This window comes from Onychostruthus taczanowskii, unplaced genomic scaffold (assembly GCF_017590055.1).
Source record: "Onychostruthus taczanowskii isolate IOZ18803 unplaced genomic scaffold, ASM1759005v1 scaffold106, whole genome shotgun sequence".
NCBI classification, from domain to species: Eukaryota; Metazoa; Chordata; class Aves; order Passeriformes; family Passeridae; genus Onychostruthus; species Onychostruthus taczanowskii.
The window spans coordinates 1,045,462-1,065,042 of NW_024497186.1; the positions used below are offsets into that span (position 1 = coordinate 1,045,462).

The 19,581-nt window shown below is 60.3% G+C and overlaps 1 protein-coding gene across 6 annotated transcripts; it reads right to left on the reverse strand.

The window, feature by feature from the left end:
- Positions 1-534: 534 nt before the first annotated feature.
- On the reverse strand, positions 535-14,338 carry TLE2 (TLE family member 2, transcriptional corepressor). 6 transcript variants are annotated; one of them, XM_041415086.1, is made up of 20 exons: positions 14,180-14,331; positions 14,002-14,099; positions 13,555-13,618; positions 12,427-12,471; positions 10,693-10,755; positions 10,392-10,466; positions 9,655-9,835; positions 7,626-7,642; positions 6,559-6,651; positions 6,217-6,261; positions 5,002-5,142; positions 3,856-3,997; positions 3,320-3,483; positions 2,912-2,988; positions 2,242-2,491; positions 1,801-2,048; positions 1,556-1,703; positions 1,324-1,474; positions 1,116-1,192; positions 535-1,033 (listed from the first exon to the last, which is right to left on the reverse strand). In XM_041415086.1, exons 1-20 carry the CDS (start codon positions 14,201-14,203, stop codon positions 926-928), a joined length of 2,211 nt encoding a protein of 736 aa, XP_041271020.1. In that variant the 5' UTR covers positions 14,204-14,331; the 3' UTR covers positions 535-925. The 6 variants fall into 6 exon arrangements, 5 of the variants coding, with proteins under 5 accessions (XP_041271020.1, XP_041271011.1, XP_041271030.1 ...); XM_041415077.1 differs by having other exon boundaries at positions 9,655-9,838; XR_005953442.1 differs by having other exon boundaries at positions 962-1,033; positions 1,556-1,699; positions 9,655-9,838.
- Positions 14,339-19,581: the final 5,243 nt, after the last annotated feature.

Consider the following 19,581-nt stretch of genomic DNA (forward strand, 5'->3'; position numbering starts at 1 on the left):
GAGAGCCCATCCCTGGCCCTGGCGGGGAGCAGAAGCCAGGAGCAGCAGTGTGGGCACAGAGTGGTGCTGGCTCTGCCATGCCCCAGTGGAGCAGCCTGGGGCTGCGTGGGTGTGGGGGAAGAGGAGAGCCCTGGAGGAAGTGGTTTGTGAAGGAAATGAGATGTGAGCACTCAGCGCCTGCCTTATCGCTCTGGCTGCCTGCCAGCACTGCCGTGGGCAAGCAGGGCTGCTCCCAGGAGCCCGGGGCTGGCAAGGGCTGCGGTGTGGCAGCTGCTCTGGGCTCCTGCCCCCAGCCACAGCTCACCACAGGCACCACAGAGCGGTGCTGGAGCTGGGGCTGCCATGGCAGGCCAGCAGCCACACCTCTGCCACGCTGGGAGCGTCCTTCCCTGTGCTGCTGGCCAAGAGCAGCCCCCCAGGAGACCCTCCAGAGCCCAGCCCTTGGCACAGCTGGCAGCACTGGCTGGCAAAGGCCCCTGCTCAGAATGAGCCCAGCCCTTCTTTTGTTCCTTTTTATTAGTAAGGGATTGAAAACATAGTTAAATACATTTCTTTAGTGATAATTTACAGCTGTTTCTGCAGCAGAAAATGGGTGCTGTTAAGTCAGTAGCAGTAATTCAGGAGACACACGCTCTCAGGCTTTGTCCAGCTCCCTGTGCAGCTGGCCTGAAGGACAGACAGGGCCCAGGATGTCCAGCCCAGCCCTTGCCCAGCTCAGGGGATGCCAGGCTACACCCAGCCCTCACCTCCAGCCTCCTGCATGAACCAGGGCAGGAGAATGAGGCCAAGGCCTTGGTTTGGTGTCTGAAAGCAGTGGAGGAGGAGGGAAAGTAGAGCTACAGGAGGGCAGGTCCAGCACTGGAGGCTTCTGTGAGCCACGGTGGCATTAGGCAAGGTGTGTCCCCATTCCTGATGGTGACAGGAGTCAGTAAACCACCTCATACACTGTGGCCTTCTTGTCACCAGAGCCCGTAACGATGAATTTGTCGTTGACAGAGATGTCACAGCTCAGGACTGACGAGGACTCCTTAGACTGTGAGTGAGAGGGCAGGAGGTGAGAGCAGGGCTCGTGCCTGGAGCCACCAAAATCCCCCTGCACAGATGCCTCAGCCCACCTGGAAGATGCTGGCCCCATAGGGCGCCCGCCAGGCGTTGAGCAGGTTGTCCTTGCCCGTGCTCACAAACCACTTCCCTGTGGAGGAGACAAAGTGGGTGTCAACAGCTGGGACACCCTTCAGGGCAGCTGAGCATGGGGGAGTAAACACCAAAGGGATAAATCTGAGGCTATCCACAGCCCAGGCAGAAAAAAGGGCCCTTGCCTACCGCAGGAGGCGAATTTGAGAGAGAGGACACAGCTCTCGTGGAGGTGCAGCTGGTACTTGTCGGGTTTGGTGACGTGCAGGATCTCCACGTTGCTGCTCTCCATGCCCACGGCCAGCCACTCTCCCATGGGGCAGTAGCCCAGGGAGAAGATCTGAGGGGACACACAGGCTCACACAGTGGCCCAGCAGGTCCCAGCTGGCCCCAGGCTGCTGCCAGAGAGCTCCAGCCCTACCTGGGAGCTGAAGTCGTGCTGCTGCAGCTGCCGGCCCTCCCGCAGGTCCCAGCAGCGCACGGTGTTGTCCAGCCCCCCTGTCCACAGCTTGGTGCCATAGTTAGAGATGTCAATGCAGCTGGCACCATCCGTGTGGCCTTGAAACTGCCTGGGAAAGAGGGGGATGGAGAGGAAGAGGGCACAGCTGTAAGGGCAGCCAGCTCCCTGTGAGCCAGCATCTCCCCCTATGCCTGCCCCAGACTCACCTCACCATCGTCTGGTTCTGCAGGTCCCACACCACGATGTTGCCGTCGCTGCAGCAGGAGAAGCAGACTTTGGCGTCAGGGCTGATGGCCAGGGCGTAGCAGGCGGGGGCAGAGGAGGTGAGCTCAGCCTTGATGCGGGGCGTGGGGGCTGCCAGGTCCCAGATGGACAGGGTGCTGGCCTCCCCCCCCACGATCAGGCTGCGGCCGTCGGGGAGCAGCTTGCAGGAGCGGATGTAGTTGTCACGGTTCTGAACGGGGGTGACAGGCAACAGGGCAAGGCAAGGACAGGATGAGCACACAGGGCCTTGCAGGAGACACTTCTCCTTCTCCCACTGCTGATGGGAAAGGGCCCTCTGTCCCCTCCACTGCAGCAGGGCACATTCCCCTTCCCAGCCCCAGCCCAAAGGCATTTCTGCTCCTCCTCCTCCTCCTCTTTCTCACCAGGCAGTCCAGCTGAGCCACGGCCGTCTTGGTGCCCGGCTGCCCCACGTCCCAGACCTTGACACAGCCCTTGCCCCCGGTGTAGACGTGTCTGGTGGAGTTGCTGATGGTGACAGCACAGACCACCTCGCCGTGGCTCAGGGTGTGCAGCTGCCGCGCGTGCCGGGGGATGCCGGAGCCCATGAGGGCGTCGGGGGGGAACGGCACCGGCTGCATCTGCCCGTCGGCGCTGACGTGGAAGGAGTAGGCACTGCAAGGGAGCAGAGCAGTGAGAAGCAGAGCAGAATCCTGCGCGGACAGGGGCTGGTGCCACACAGGTCCAACACAGACCTCTGGAATCAGAGGACATGGAAGGAGAAGGCTCTAGAAGGGAGCAGAAGAGAGGCCTGAACAAGCCCTGTGTGATGCCCAAGGGCAGGAGGTGATCTCTCTGTTTGCCACACTCAAGCCGAGGTGGAAGGTGCCCATTATGCCCTGGCTAATGAGGGGTTTAATTACCCAGCTCCAGCTGCCAGGAATGAAATGGCAGTGCTGGACTCAGGATTGGAGAGCAGTTCCCCTTCAGCCCTGCCCTGCCCTGGGTGAGACCTTGGGAGGGAGATGCCCCCAGCACCTACCTCAGCCCCTTGCCCCCACCCTCCCTGCAGCCCCAGCACGTGCAGCCACTTACGGTTTCCCTCCAGGGATGGTGGGGAGCGAAGAGGAGAGGGTGGAAGCCCTCAGGTGAGGGTGAGACTCAAACGCCACCTGCACAAAGCAAAGGGCACATGAGGAGCAGAGCAGAGGACATCAAAGCTGGCCTCAGGACTTTCCCTGCACACCCTGGGACCAGCCCAGCCTGGCTCTATGCAAGCTCCCTGCTCGCTGTGTCCTCCCATGCAGTGACAAAGACCAAAATGGGTTCCCACAGACGCCAGTGGCGCCAGCAGAATCTTCTCTGAGCACGCTGAAACCACCAGGTTGCCTCTGCAAGGGAGCCCTTCCTATGGCTGCAAGCCCAGCTGAAGCCCCAGATGCTGCCCAGGCAGCAGAGCCAGCACACCCAGCCTCCCCCTCCCTCCCTCCCTCGGTGACTTACCCCGGGGGAGCGGCCGTAGAGCAGCGTGCTGCTGGCCTGGGGCACTGAGAGGTGGATGCCCATGTAGAGGCCAGGGGCTGGGAGCTCCCCACTGAGGGCGGCGTGGGGCACCATGGCCAGGGAGGACGTGTAGGGGCTGCAGGAGCTCAGGGGGCTGCGGAGAGCTGCACGAGGAGAGAGCCGCGGCTTGGCCCTGGCGGCACCCGGGGGAGAGGGGCACCTGGTGACTGCACAGCCACCCCCTCCGGCCCCCACAGCCAAGCCATGAAGCACCCAGCTTCGTGCAGCCCCACCAAAATGACAATTCACCAGAGAAAAACAGGTAAAACCCCTGCTCTACCCCAACCACCACCCTCAGCAGTGGTGGTGGGTCCAAGCCCACCAGGCAGTCAGGTGTGTGGCAGTGGCAGAGGGGCTCCTGTTGTCTGTGGTTCATAGCTCTGATCCTGTGGAGCAAAACAGCCCTGCCAGCTCTGCTGGTGGCAGACAGGGTCCCATCAGGGCAGAGCAGCCCCCGTGGTGTCCCCAACACTTACTGACGCTGTCGGTGCTGGGGGCCTTGGCCGGGGGTGGCCGGAGAGCGACGGCCGAGCTGGGCCCGGGGCCTGGCGTGAGGGAGTCACGGGGTGGTGAGGAAGAGGAGGGCTTGGAGGTGGGAGCGCTGGCCACTGAGTCGGTCTGTGGAGCAGAGGAAAGAAGAGCAGCTTCAGCTGTGGAACCAGAGCCTGGGCCAGCAGCCTCCACACCTCGCAGGGTGGAAGGAGCTCCTGGATGGAGCTGGACAAGGATTGGCCATCCAGGGCCTGATCCCCTCTCCTCTCCTTTGCCCCTCACATGTCCCCACTCTCCCCACAGCTGCAAATGCCCCATGCAAGCTTTGGGTCACCCCAAACTGTTCCAACCCTGCAGTGCCCACCAGCATGAGACCCCACAGACACACCTGCTGCTCCCTCAAGCAAAACTCTCCTGCATGTGGGGTCACCCCCATGCCCAGCCTGGGACCAAGAGGATGCCTGGCATGAACTGGCCTCTCCAATCCCCACAGCTATTTCATTCCTTGCTTTTTTTCCCTGCCTCTCCTATTTCTTCTGCTTTTTTTTTCTGTCTGGGGATTTTGTCGACACCAGCAAAGGAAAAAAAAAAAATTAATAACAGAGAAAAGCTACGTGCTGTGCTGGCAGATTGCTCAGGGCGCTTTGTCTGCTCTAATCCGATTGTGCTGGGGAGCTGCTGCTCGCTGCTGCCCACAGCCCCCAGCTGGCTCCTGACCCCAGATGGGGGGACCTATCACTTGGTCCCTGCGGTGGCTGGGAGGCCAAGGAGTGGCACAAACATCCCTCCCTTTTCCCACATGCTGATGTTTCAATCTGAGCGCTGGACTGGTGCTTGGCAAGGAAGAGGGAAAAAAAACCCCACACAGAAGCAAAAAAAAAAAAAAAAAAAAAAAAAAAAAAAATAAATTGCTACGAGCAGCTCTGGGGAATCCTGCAGGCAGGCGGGTGGAGAACACTGCAGAGCCTGTGCTCTGCCCAGCAGCGCTCACCCTACCCCGAGGGCACGGAGTGGGGGTGCCAGCGGGCACCAACCCCGGCATGCCCGTCCCATTTCAGACTGGCCATACAGAGAAATTCCCGGCCATGCTGCTGGCCCCACAGCCCACCCCCAGCGCAGGGAATCCTCACCGGGCTCTGCTCCTCGGTCTGGCCGGGCGCGGCGCTGCCGCCGGAGCCGACGGACGCGGGGCTCCCGGGCAGCTCCCGGCGGGATGGAGCCCGGCGATGGCTGGGCGAGCGGCCGGGGCTGCCGGGCTCCGAGGGCGGGTCCTGCGGGGAGAACAGCTCTGTGGGAAGCAGGAACCCCTCTGAGTAGGAGGGCAGGATCCCTGGGGAGCCACCACCACCAGCGCCCTGAATGAGGAGCATCCGCTCTGTGCTCTGCTCCCCCGGATGAGAAACGGCCCCGGTTTTTCTCTTTGAACAAAATGAGAGGTGACAGCAGGTTCAGAGGACACTGGTGGCCACGGATGCCTTCACAAGGAGGGATGGGGAACAGCACACATGAGGAGCTGAGACAGGGCTGCCATTTCAGAGGAAGGCCACCTCTCAGCTCTTGCACTCCCATTCAAGCAGGTCTGTGACTTTTTATCAGCACAATGAGTGGCTTTCATAAGCATCATTTTCTGCAGAAATTCCTCCTGATCTTCCTTTCAGAGCTTGTATTTTCTTAGGAAGTGGCACAAAAAAACTTAATTATCTTTCTCTCCCCTCAGTCTTCTAAAAAAGGAATAATCACATTCCCAAAAACATCTTCTCTACTAAGAACAGTGGTGGCTGGGATCAAGTTCTGTCATGTGTTCCTCAGTCAGGAAAGGCTGTACCAGAAGCATGTGGCAGTTCCGTTGCAAAGACTGGAATTCAGCGATGCCCTGCACTAAGGTGAGTTAAAATTGAGGCTGCTTGAGGGCCAGGCAGGGCAGGGAGGGGCTCCAGGCCTGGGGCTGGCAGGGCCAGGGTGTGCAATGAGGCTCCTGCCACCACCACCCACAGGAGCTGCCAGCAGCAAGCCCAGCTCCATGGAGCTCCCATCCCAGCTTATCAGCCTCCCCATATGGAGGAGGGATGCTGCAGCAGAGGGGCTGAAAGGGGATTGTGAAGCAGAGCCAAGCCTGTGGCTGGCAAAGCTGAGCCTGGCTGGCACAGCCTTCCCAGAGCAGTGGGAGTGGAATCAGTCTTGGCTGGCACAACGCACTGAAGCAGGGCTGGCATGTGTCCTGGCTGGCCACTGCTGCCCAGCAGCAATGAGCTGGAGCCTAAAGAACCCCAAAGCTGAGGAAACAGAGTCTTAAACCCAAAAACTGCAGCTGGAGCAGGATGCCTTGCCAGGCTCCAGGGGCTTACCTCATCCACCACCAGGTTGCAGTCACTCTTTTCCCCATCGCTGTCCTGTGAGGAGGGGGAAATCCAGAAGAGCTCAGTCAGGACAGGGAGATGTTGGACCAGGCTCTGTGTTCTGCCCCAGGACCCCAGAGGGACCCATTTTCTCCTGTACATCACTCCCTGGACCAACACCAGCCATGTCCTGCTGGCAGTGACCCAGCCTCGGGCTGAGGGGCCTCCCTGGGGCTCCTCATTTGCTTTGCTCTTGCTCCCAGGACAGCAGCCCTGTGCAGCAGGGGGCACAGGGCTGCCCAGCCACATCCCCAGCCCAGCCCTGCCAGCCCCAGCCCTTGGGGCACTCACAGAATGCCCAGGCAGCTCCTTCTCCTCCCGCTTCCTCTTCAGCCCCGTGCGCTCCTCGTCCTGCAGGCTCTCGGCAGGGGAAGAAGAAACGCTCTGAGGCAGAGGGAGAGGAAGGTGTGAGAGCCACTGTGAGGGTAGGCAGCCACTCCTCAGCTCTCAGTGGGGCCAGGCTCTGCTCCATGACCACCTCCATCCTGCCAAAGTATCCCCCTGGCTGCTGGGAAGGACCCCAGAACCCCAAAATCCAAAGCCAAGAGAGGGACATCCACCCCTGCAGAGACAATGAGCCAGGGTGGAGCAGAAAATCCCCGCTGGAGCTGTGTTTGCTTCACCTCAACCCTGCCACGAGGCTTGGGAAGCAGAATGGGACTGAGCAGGAAGAACAGTCCTCCCCCAGGTGCTGCTGGCAGCTACAGGGGTGTCACACATGCCCTGGCGTCCCCACACTGGTGACAATCAGCCAGAAGGTGACAGAGATGCCCCTTGCCAGGGCTTCCTGCAGCTGACTGCTCCCAGCACAGGCAGATCAGCAGCTCTGACACTGAGCCAGGGGGCAGAAAGAGCCATCCCTGTCCCCCAGGCCATCTCTGGAGGAGGTGCCTGGGCAGTGATGGCATCACAGACACCTCCTCTCCTACAGATCAATGCCTCCTATTCCCCAAAGAGACAATTAACCCTTCCTTTACCCTGGACTCTGCAGAGCTACAGTGGAGCCTGGGAAGGGAGTCACAGCTCTGGGACTGGGGGGGATCCTAAAAGGGAGGGGGCAGCCAAGGACTGCAGAGGGGCTGAGAGCTCTGAGACCTGTTCAGCATGATTCCTAAACTGGAAACTCCTTGAAAAGGACAGAGCTGGTTATTTTGGGAGCAGCCCTTGATCTTTAGCTCCTTGCATCAGCAAAGACTGAATTGAGGTGGCCCAGAACCTTCAGTTACAAAACCCTGATGCAAACACAGCCCACCCCAGCAAAGCTCACCCAGCAGCCCCATCCCCTCCCAGGAGCCAGCTTGGAGCACACTGGAGATGCCATCAGGGCCAGCTGAGGCCACTGGCCTGTCACCACTTACCCTGCTTGGGGTGTGCTCTGGGTCCAGGCAGCAGCGGGGAGAGCAGCCCAGGTCCATGTCAGAGCAGAGGGGAGGACAGGGAGAGGTTGTTAATGCCAAGCCTGTGCCCCACACACCCAGGCAGGAAGGAGAGAGGGGCACAGCAGGGCAAACCAGGAAACAGCAGGACACAGGTTTAAAAACAAACAAACAAAAAATCACACCTGCTTTCCCACTTTGCCCACCTGAAGTGTGGCTTCTCTGTTCTCTAAGGGGAGGTCAGCACTTTGGTGTTCCTCAGGGAAGCAGGGAATATCTACCCCCCCACCTCCTTCCAAGAGCTTATCTCAGCTCCAGAATCCCTTCCCCAGACATGACAACAGATCCCAAGGCCCCAGGAGGGGAGAGCTGGCCAGCTGAGATCCCCTGAAACACACCCATCCCACTTCCTTAGGAAGCCATGCCTAAAAGCCCTGCTTGGAAACTCTCTGAGGCTTCTGTGCATGCACAGCAAAGCAGGTCCACTTCCCTGAGCCCAGGGAAGGAGTGCCAGGCATTTACTGCAAATCCAAGCACAGGGTTGTGGGCTGGGCTTCAGCAACCTTCCCTGGCTGATTTTTGCTCCTAAAGATCCACCAGCATTTAGAGAGAACGAGTCCAGTCCCTGCTGGCAAAAAGAGGCAGGCAGGGATGGGAAGCTGAGGGATTCTTGTAGGCACTGCTCCAAGGCCGTGGTCTGGAGTGGGACCAGATGCCAGCCCTGTGCACCCCTGGCTCAGCTTGACTCACACCAGCTCTGGCTAACTATGGCAGGGCACTGAGGATTAACCCCAGACAGATGGAGCATTTCAACTTTTTTTTTTTTTTTTTTTAATAAGGAGTGGCCCTCACCATGGCCAGACACCCAGGCTGAGAGAAGTTCTGGCTGGAGGCACAGGCTGCCTGGGCTCTGAGGGTTAAGCAGGCTCAGCACAGCACAGCCTGCTTTTATTCTCTCTCTCTGGACTTTGTTTTCCTCCTTTGTGGAAGCCATCCTTAAAGAAACACGGGCAGGATTTGAGCTGCAGACAGCTGTGTGCAGGGGGGCAGAGCTGCCACCGACAGCTTCCTGCTGCTCTTTTCACCACCTTGAAATCCTACAGGCCAAGCCAGACCATGAGAACCTGAAGCAAACCCCACCCAGTGCCTGGCTTTGCTGCTGCTCTTGGGTCCTGACCCAAGTGCATTTCAGTCAGCACCTTCCCCAGGGGAATCTGCAGGGAAACATCACTCCTGCTAAATCTGGCTGCCTCTTTCTAGCCCACAGAGCTGCCCAGAGCCTCTTTCCTTTTCCCAGCCTCCTCTCAGCACCACCACTCCATGCCTGTGCTCTGAAAAGGTGACTTGAGCCCAGAGCAGCTCCTCCTTTGTGCAGCCCTAGAGCAGCAACAGGCCACGAGCAGAGCTGGGCAGAGTCACTAATTTGGCCAAGGCCTGCCAGTAGCATTCAGCGCACTGATTTAACGATGATTAAATATTGATGATGTTTGGAAGGCACTCGCTGATCCTGACAGGAGGAGGCACCCATCTGGACTAGGAATTAGTGTAATTTACACTGCACAACACACGCAATGAGGCTCTGCTTTCTAAATTCCTTGCCCCAGGCTTGTGGCTGTCACAGTATCTACCAGGGGCTGGCAACAGTCTTTTCCTTAAAAGTCTCATCTTTAAGTATCAGATCTTGGTGTAAAAAGAGAGGATTTCTTTGTGGAGGGGATCTCCCAGCTGCCTCATGGAGGGGGGGACCCTCATGCACTGGAAACACCCAGGGGAGCAGGGAGAGCTGTGTGTGGGCACAAACACTTGCCCAGGGCCAGGGCTGCACACACAGCATCACTGCAGAGCAGTCACAAACAGAGCCAGCCTCCTGGGGCTGCAGGCATTCCATGAGCTGGATTTGCCATCCCCGGGGATGCAGCAGCCAGGAGCCTCAGCACAGAGGCACAGCAGCATCCCTGCACACGCTGCCCAGCCTTTAAAGGGTTAACCCAGCTGCGCTTCTCCCCCTTACCTCTGTTCTCCCCATCCTGGGCCACTCTGTCCTCCTTGGTGGCCAGCTGAACCTGTGCCATCAGTGCCCCCGAGAGGGCCAGGAGCCCCGCGGTGCCGCTCAGGCTGGGGGGCTGCATGCTCGAGGGGTGGGGTGTCAGCGGGAGGGGGGATGCGTGCTGCGAGAGGTGCTGAAGCTGCTGCTGCTGAAAGAGAAAGAGCAAATGGTCCTGGATGTGGAGGAGGCAGCCGCAGCCATGGCCGGGTCCTCCCTCCCACTCCCTTCCCCTCCCCTCCCCGCGGGCTGCGATGCGAAGCGTGATGGGATGAGACAGGGACAGGGATGGGGAGGGGGCAGCAGAGTTCTGGGGGCTGCACAGGCTGGCTCACACCCCTGCCCCTTCCCCCGGGGCTGTCTGGGCTCTGAGGGTTCAGCAGGCTCAGCACAACCTCTTTTATTCTCTCTCTGGAATTTGTTTTCGTCCCGTGCCCCATCCACCCTGTGAGTCCCTCCGTGCTGCACGACCCCAAGCCATGGCTGTGCCCTGCTCTGCTCAGGGGGTGTCCCACAGGGCACCCAACACCTTCAGGACACCGTGGCAAATTCCTCCATCACAATGGGTGTATCAAAATAGTAAAAACCCTTAAATAGTAAAAAATGGGTGTATCAAAAGAGCAAAAAAACCTGACCTCCCCCATCACTGCCTGAACCCCCAGGCAGGGAAGAGTCTTTGCCCACAGCCAGGCAGTGCAACTCACCCCAACGATGCTGTTGAGCTCGCCCATGGTCACCTGCTTGGCCCGTTCCACTGCCTGCAGGACCTGCTGCTGGTGCTGGGGAGGAAGAGCACGGGGGTGGTCACACCCTGCTCCTGGCTGGAGGGAGCTCTTGGTTCCATACTGCCCCACCCTTCCCTGCACAGCCCCTTCTCCCACCCCTCCAGCCAGGCATGCAGGTTTCTTTTTCCCCCAAAACCTCCTGTTGTTCAGGCTGGACTTTGATTTGCCCCTTCCCAAGAAGCCAGAGCAATCTGCTGCATACCCCCTGCCTCCTCCTTACCTCCTGCGTCAGGAAGGGAATAATCTGGGCACAAATGGCACTCAGCCTCTTGACAATCTCTGCCTGAAGGAGGAAGCACGTATCAGCAGGTATCACCATGGATGGAGGGCTCTGAGCCCCATCCTGTCCCCCTCCTGCAAACACTCATCCTCTGCAGAGGAGTCAAACTCTCCCCACCCACGGAAATTCTCCTGCTGCCTCTGCATCCCTGCTGGGATTTCCCGAGCTGCTGCCAAGGGAGGGCTCTGCCAGGCACATGGGAGGGACCCCAGGCCTGAATCCCTGCGTGGCCCCAGGCCAAGGCAAGCTCCAAGCTGTCAGTCCTTCCGCAGCCCAGCTGGCTTTGCTCAGCCCAAACCCATCCCGGCTTTGCGGGCAGGGACGGAGGGGAGCCGAGCCACAGGCGCTGGCAGAGGGCCCTCCCTGTGCCTTCCTTTCCCAAACATCCAACTCAAAGCCAGGGCAGAGCAAGCAGGATGCAGAACTGCACAGATTCAGCCCTCTTGGCATGGCACCAGCAAATCCCTCAAGGCTCTGCTGGTCGTACCTGCCCTGACCCGGAGCAGGACTCCACTCTCAGCCCCATCAAGCCCTGGGACAGCTCCCCGTGCCCCTTCAGAGGCACAAAGCACCCCCAGAGCTGCCCGTGTCCACAGGGGAATGCAGAAAACCCGGTGCATCCTCGGAGGAGAGGCTCTGTGGTTGCAGACAAACCCACAGCGTTCCCACCAGGGCAAGCGGCTATTCCGAGGAAAGGGGCTGCGACTTCCAGCCCAGCCTCTCCAAGAGAAAACCCACATCTCCTGGGGAAAACTGGATCCCCCACTGCTGTAAATCCAGCCCGGGACTGGCTGCTCTGAAGGGTTTTATCAGCTCAGGTTTCTGACAATCCCCGCCGGTGCTGCAGAGGTCAAAGCAGGCTGGGAGCCAAGGGAGAACAAAGGGAACATTTACCTGCCTGCCCCACACCCAGCAGGTCCCAGCTGCTCTCCCAGCCACTGCCACCGTGCCCACAGAGCCAGAGACCCCCTCCTGCCCAGGCTCCCACTCCTCAACCACTTGGCCACCACCCCCTGGGCAGAGTCCCCGGTTCCACCTGGCTTGGGCCACCCCTGGCTCCCAGCCCCACCGGATTTTGGGGCATGTAAGGGTGGCAGGAATGTGCTCGTGGTCCCCACCACGCTCCCTGCTAACAAAAGGAGCAAACTCGGAGGGGCTGAGCCAGCTGGAGGGATATGGCAGTTGACTTGCCACTTTGTCAGGCATTGGTCCAAACTAATTTCCCTGGCAGAGAGCCCATGATGACTAGATTGATAAATCTGAAGAGGGAAAGCAAATTAAGGCAGGAACAAAAGGGGAACCAGGGAAGGGTGAAAACACTCCTCTGGCTTTGGGAAAGGAAAAGGGGATTAAGGAAAAAAGAAAAGAAAGACAATCCATTTGCCTCTGGGCTCTAGCTCCTGCTGTTTCCTCCACATCCCTCCTTCAAGTGGGGCCCCAGGGAAGCACTGCAGGGAGGCACCAGGGCTCACAGCAGGGCTCTGAGTGGTTCTCTTTGGGATGGGGAACTCAATAACACATCCTGACAACTGCTGCATCCCTTTGCAAGCCAGTCCCCACTTAGAGCCATTAGAGCTACAAGGAAGGTTCAAGGAAGATCATTTTCCAACAAAGTCTCCAACCTCAGCCTCTTCCCCACCTCCCCTGCTGCTGTCCCAGCCCCCCTGCACTTACCTGCTTGTGCATTTCAATGTTCAGGCCGTAGGACATCTCGTAGTACTGAGAGGAAAACCACAGCACAGCCTGGTTAGGAGCTGTCCAGAGCAACTGGCCCAGGACCAGCCTGGGGTTTGGCTGGCTCCAGCCCACGAGGAATGGCTGGGACACTGTGCCAGGAGCCTGGGACAAGGCAGGCAGCAGGCACAGGCTGTTTACACCTGCAATTTGTTTAAGCCAGGGGAAGCCAGTCCTGCTGCCCCTCAGATCCTGTCCTGGCTCTTGGAACCCGTTACAGGTTTCACCCTTCAGCAGCCACCAGTGATTCTGCCAGGGGTGCTGACCCCAATCCCCCCCACCTGGGCAGGAAAGGGCACCAGAGGACCTGCTGTCCTCCAGCAAAGCCTGTTCCAAAGGCAGCAATGCACTTCTGGAAATCCCTTTGAGCCCCCAGGAAGTGGGGAGGGATCCCAGCTGACGGGTGAGAGGAATGTGCCCTGCAATAACACCCAGCCTCACAGGCAGGGCTGTATTCACCCCCGGGATGGGCTTTGCCCAAATTCACATCTTTTTGCCTCTTGGATGGTGTCACTTGGGTTCCCCCTTTCCCCGGAGGGGCCAGTAATGTCAGATGCTGAAGGAGAAGGAACTGCTCTGCTGTCCCCATCCTCTTCCTCCCAGCAGCTCCCCTGCTCATGGCAGGCTCTGGCTAGTGCCCAGCTCAGTCTGTCTTGGGGCCTGTTAACCCCTCACTGGCAACTGTGGAGGGCTCCTGCCCTGCTCCTTCCCCTTCCACCCAAACCACGAGCCTTGGAGCATCAGTTCTTAAATATCCAATCCTTGGGAGAGAGAGAGGGAGGAGCTGGGAGCTCTCTTACAAGGCCAGATAGAAAAAGGTTTAAAAAAAAAAAAAAAAGAACACAACAACAAAAAAGAGACAAAACCTATGGCAGGATTCCCGGGCTCAAGCAGCACTGAGCAGCAAGAGCCAGCGTTGCTAGAAATGGTGATTAACTCCTTCCTCCCCAGCCCAAGGTCAGCACTGGGCAGGGCTGAGAGGAGCCCCAGCAGCCAGATCCGTGTGAGGGCAGCAGCCCAGGGGAACAGCCCTTCAGGGGGCAGGGGAACACGGCAGGGCCAGCTCACCATGACATAATGTCTCTGCATCTCTGTCTTCTCGCTCACCAGCTTCTCGCACTCCAGCTTCAGGCTACAAAGGGGAACCAGGGCTTCCATTCGCGGACCCGCAGCTCCTGCCCCATCCCTGGGGCAAGCTCAGCACATCTCCTGCGGGCTCCCGGCGTGTCACACACCCTCCCCGGGGCACCTGCACCCCACGGCCGTGCTGTGCACACACCTGTAGCACCCACCCAGAGCTCCGTGCCCTCCCTGCCCCTACACCCGGCCCAGCCAGAGGAAACAGCTCATCCTCCCTTGGGACCCCCGCTCAAGACCTGGCACCCCAGCTGTGGGCTTCACGCCGTCCCTCTCCCCTTCCTCCCTCCCCAGGCTCCTTCTCTCCGCCTCCTCCTTCCCCACTTTCCCCGCTGCTCGAACGCTCCATCCCCCCTTATCCCACCGCCCCTTCCCCACCTGTGGTACTGCGCCTGCAGGAACTGAAACTCCTCCTTGATGCGGTCGCAGATTTCCAGCACCGAGAACTTGAAGGGCTGCCCGGGCTGCACCGGGGGCTGCGGAGAGACAGCCCGGCTGGAGGCTGCGGCTCGGCCCCCCCGGCCCGGCCCGGCCCCGCCGCCCCCGCGGCACTTACCGGGTGCCGTCCCTGTGGGAACATCCTGAGCGCCCGGGCTCCCGGCCCGGCCGCTCCCGGGGCGCCGCTGCCCGTCCCTCCCGCGGGGGCGGCCCCCGCCAGGGCTCGGTGGGGAGCCGGGGTCTCGCCGAGCGGCTCCGCCGGGGCGCGGGCGGCGGTCCCGGGGTCTGAGGCGGTCCCTGAGGCGGCCCCGGTTGGGGGGCGCGGCCGCCCGGCCCCGCGCGCCCCGGCCGCCCGCGCCCGCTTAAGGAGGCGCGTTCCCGCGGGGCTCGGGACAGCGCGAGCGCGGCACCGGAGCTCCCGCGCCTCGGCGGCCCCGCGCCCACAGCGGCGATGCCGCAGAGCGAGGCGAGCCCGGGCAAGGCGCCGGCCCTGGAGCCGCCGCTGCTGTCCCGAGCGGAGCCGCTCGGGAGGCGCCCGCCCGCACGGCTGCTCCGGCCCGGGGCTCACCGGGCGCTTCCCCCGGCCCCGCCACGCGTGCGGCCCCCAGCGCGGTCCGGAGCTTCCCACGTCCCCGGGGCAGCCCGGTCCCCGGGGGGCGACGCCGGGCACTGCCACCGTCCCCGACGCTGCGGGCGGACGCGGCACCGGCCGCCGGCGGGGCAGTGCCCGGGGTCGGACATCACAAACGAGTGCAGCCGCACAGTGCTCACCTGGGGCCGGGGACCCCAGGGGCAGCGGGCCCCGGTGCACGGTCGGGCCGGGGTCCCTGGGGACCAGCCCCCGGTGTGCCCGGGGCAGCCCCACCGGGAGGGGCGGGCACGGCGAGACTTCCCCATCCCGTCCCCTCCGCCCGCTCCACCTTAACCGGCCCCGCAGCCCTCAGCGGCGGCGCTCGCACCGGCCATTGGCTGCCACTGCGGGAGCGCCAGCCAATCGCCCTGCGCGGTTCCCACATGGGCTCGTGACGCCAGAGAGCAGAACGACCAATGAGAAGTGAGCGGGCGGCCGGATCCCTCAGGGAGGCGCCGCGGGGCACGCTGGGAGTTGTAGTCAGCCCTCGGCTACGCCCTCACGGCGGCGGCGCCCCGGGCCGGTCCGTGCGCTCCCTGCCGCCGCCGCGGGCCCGGGGAGCGGCCCGGCGCGGGTCTGCCGCGGGGCCCGGCCCAGCACCGCTAACATGCGGGGCTCCCGCCGCGGGCAGCACGGGGCAGGCAGACTGCGTGGCCCACGAGGCCTTGCGGCTGCCGCCAGCTGCCACTCAAAGTAACGTGGGGCGGTGAGCGGCGGCTGAGGCGGGCGGGCCGCGGGCCGGGCGGGCCCGGAGCCGCCGGGCTCGGGCTCCGCGGGGCTGCCCCGGCCGGGAATCCACCGAGCGGCCCTTCCCGCTCCCCCGCGAGCCCTCCAGGCGCGGCTGCCGTGCAGTCACCGCGCTCGGGGGCGGGGAGCGCGAGTGAGGAGCAGCCTTTAAATATTGCAGGACCCAGCTGTACCTGGGCGCTGCGCGGGCGGGCACGAGGTTAAATATTTAATGCCTCACATTTCATCCTGATATTTTATTCATTGTGTTATTTACGTGCTGCATGCTGGCAGCAGGGGCAGGGACGAGGTGCTGGGCACTGGAGGCTCTCCCTTTTCTTGCCCCCGTGCCATCCATCCATCCATCCATCCATCCATCCATCCATCCATCCATCCATCCATCCATCCATCCATCCATCCATCCATCCCTGGTGCCTCTCGTCCCCAGCCAGTCCTGGGGGCTCTCCCGCAGTGGCCAAGCTGGCCCCAGACCCTGTCAGTCCCAAGAAGGAGCCAGCCCAGCCCCAGCAGTTCCCCCTTTACCTTTCCCTGGCCACAGGTGTTCTCTGGGCAGATCCACTGAGGCAGGCCGGGATGGACAGCAGCTTCAAACCCTCCAAAACCCTCCTTTCTCTGCAGGCACATAGATGTTTTCTGTGTTTGCATCGTATATCTGCATATTTTAATCCAAATGTAAAGTTTTAGAGGTTTTGGATTTGGGTTTTTTTTTTTCCTCTCTGTGTTACCTTACTGGGAGAGTTGAGGTGTTTTTTTTTTTTTTAAAGGAAAGTGTATTTTCAAAGGCTGGAAACATTTCAGATCGTGTTTCAAGGGAAAGATAGACCGGGGAGATGTTTTGCAGCATTTTTCAAAACTCCTTTCTGAAAATTGCCAGTTTTCCTTCGGCAATCTCTATGCTCCTGTCTCAGGAGAGTGACACAGGTAAACCTGGAGCAGGCAGCTCTGGAGTGACGGGTGTCACACGTGTCTTCATCAGCCTCCAGCAGTGACTGACACGAGCCCTGGAGCAGCACAGCCTGTAACCCAGAGATTAATTCGTGTTTGGACCGGAGAAAACAGCGGCAGTTAACCCTTGGCACGCCCAGCAGCAAGAGGAGATGGTCCTGCTGCTGTCCCCCGGGCACGGGGACCGTGCTGGGCAGTGGCCACAGCCCGGACCTGGCTGTCACCACTGCAGGATGCTCAGCCACCCCCTGCAGCAGCCACAGCTCGTGCCTGGTGCTGGCAGGGCCTGGAGGAGCCCCAGGGGATGAGAGTGTTTGAAATCCACGCTGGGATCAAGAGGGAAATGCTCTGAAGAGCAGCAGAGAAATCGAACCAACGCAGGCTTTGGGACACCCAGGAGCTCCATCTGAAAGTGGATCCCAGCAAGAGATGCTGCTGCTGCTGCTGGAATTTCCCCAGGGATTTTGCCTTTCAGCTCCTCCCTGGATGCCAGCCTGGCACAGGGGAGCAGAGGGCAGCTGTGGATGCTCAAGGGCAGAGCCCACCTCGTTTTGCAGAGACAGCAAGGGTGGCTGTGGCTCACCAAACCACCCCCTTTTCAGCTTGCCTACTTGAATGAGGAGGCATGAATTCAGCAGAGAGTGGTTCCTGGCACCCTCAGACAATGTGAATCTCCCAGGGCAGCTGGCACCAACAGGGACCTCATCCTGGCTGGAGTCAGTCCTGGAATGAGCATGAGATGGGCAGGGGAACTGAGGAAAGGATCTGGCAGCAAACCAGCGAGATCTAAGCCAAAGCTGCACTGCAAACCGAGGTTCCCAGCTCTCTGAGCTCCACTTCCAGGACCAAACTGCAGCTCCTCGTTCCCACACCCCAGTGCTGGTGCCCACTCTCCGAAGCCACATGTCCCTTGGGGACAGGTGTCCCCTCCAGGTGTCCCTGTTCCAGGGGCTGCAAAGAGGAGTGGGAGCCTCAGAGCAGCCCAGCAGCTGACAGACTCTGCTCTCTGCCTTCGATCCATGTGTTGGCTCCTGTTTGCACTTACCAGCTCTGAGTGGTTTTTAATTATTGATGCCTCCTTTAGCTTTTATCTGGTGCTCGCTGCAGCCAGGAAGAGCTCGGCATTCCTGCATTAGCGGGATTCCTGCTCCTCTACCATTCCCGTGCTGTTGTTTCAGGCAGAGCTGGGCTGGAGAATGAGGAGTGTGGGAGCCAGGAGGATGTGCCAGAGGCGACTCTGACTCCCACCGGGGGTTCTGTCCTGCAGGAAGGGCCCAGACAGTGAAAAACCCAGTGAAAAACTGCCAGCTGCTGTGCATGCAGGGGGAAGGAGGCTGGGCTTGACCCTGCGGTGCCAGGCAGGTGGAGGGGAGGAGATGGGTGACAGCAGAGTTTTGTCAGACCCCTGGCAGCTCATTCCAGTGAGCAGGAATCCGTGCCAAGCCTGGGTTAATGCTGAGCTGCTTGGTGGTCAGGACATGGGGCACTGCCAGCTGGGGTCCTGCCCTCTGTGCCCACAACACAGCCTCTGTTGAGAGGTGTCACTGCATCTTTACCCACTCTTTACAGTCAGGGCTCTGCTGAGTTTTCCCAAGGATCCTGGGGCAGCAGGGCTGGTTCTCAGACCATCAACCCTGTCCCACTCTGGCACCGTGAGCTCTGGAACACCAGGAGAAAGGGCTCCTCTGCCAGGAGCCAGTCTCAAATCACCCCTGAGCAGCTCTGGGGCCCCTTGTCAGCTGTGTCCTTGCAAGTGCTGAGCTGTTCTGCAGGGCCTGAGAGGGGCTCCTGCCTTCTGAGAGGTTACAAGGCTTGTTTGGAAGGAGAGAAGCTGTTTCCTCAAGTCTGCAGCTACTGAGAGAGTCATGAGAGAGGTATTTTTAACCCTTTTCTTTGCTGTTGGTGTGGGTTAGATTTGCAGTTTGTTATGCAGTTGAGATTTGAGCCCAAATCTGGGAAGGTTCCCTATGAAATGACTCCCTTTGGAGAGTGGCACACAGAGGCAGGCTGGAAGCACAGGGAACAACCCTGCTCCCCAGGAGGATGGGAAATCAGGGTGCCCCCCAAACTGCAGGGAAATGCTTTGGGAATGGAACATCACGGGAGGCAGGAAGGGAGCACAAGGCTCAGCTCAGCACCTGCTGGGAGGTGCAGGGGATTTGGAGAGCCCAGAAGTTTTCTGTTTGTGCTTTAACAGAGGGTTGGTCCCCCAGAGGGAGCAGGGAGCTTCCCACAGCCCAGGGCAGAGCAGCCCCCAGCCCCAGTGCCCCGTGGTTTGTCCACCCCCCTGCCCAGTGAACCGAGGCTGCTGATCAGCTCCCACAAGAGCTGTTCCTATAAGCAGCCCTGAGCAACTTCTCCTAAATCCTCCTCCCTTGCATATCCACCTGGAGTAACATTCCCAGGCTGAGTCTGAGCTGGTGGCCTGCAGTGGAAGCCCTGGGGAAGCTCCCTGTGGGCTCTGGGCACTGCCAGGGCAGGGATGGGTTTAGAGCTGCCCTTGCAGCAGCCCAGGCTGGAGCTGTGCTGTCCTTTCACACCAGGGACCTGCTGTGCTGGATTATGTTCTTTTCTGCTCAGACAGAGGTGCTTTAAAAACTTTTCAGTCTCATTTGAAGGGTGAGACAATACAGATGTTACAATTCACACCATCACAATCAGAAGCTATTTCCTAATTACAATACACTATAAGTGTTTTTTGGCTTTTTGTATTTTGACTTCCGTCAAGTTTTTAAAATTTTCTGTTTCCCACGCTGCTGGGTGTCAGCAGAGACTCCAGAGCAGCTGCAGGACCCTGGGGTGGGATGGGCAGAGTTCCAGCAGCTCTGGAGGGGGATGCCCAGCCAGTGCCAGGGCTCGGATGGGTCTGCCTGGTGCTGCAGCCCCCAGGGCTCAGGGCAGCCACTCGGGATCTACCCCAGGGAGCAGCAGGTGCTCAGTTTGGGAGGGAACAGGGCTGAGACCCCCTTGCAGAGCCTGGGCCACCAGCCAGAGCTCAGTGGCCACCACAGCCGTGCTCCTGCACAGAGCCTGGCTCCTGCTCTGGGCACCTGCCCCAGGTGTGCCCAGCCAGGATGGGGATGAGCAGGCAGGTAACAGCAGCACTGCCAAGCCCTGGTGCTGCCCACAGGCTTTGTAACCCTCCAGCCCCTCCACACCTCGGTGCTGGGTGCTCCAGGGCTCCCCCAGCAGGATTC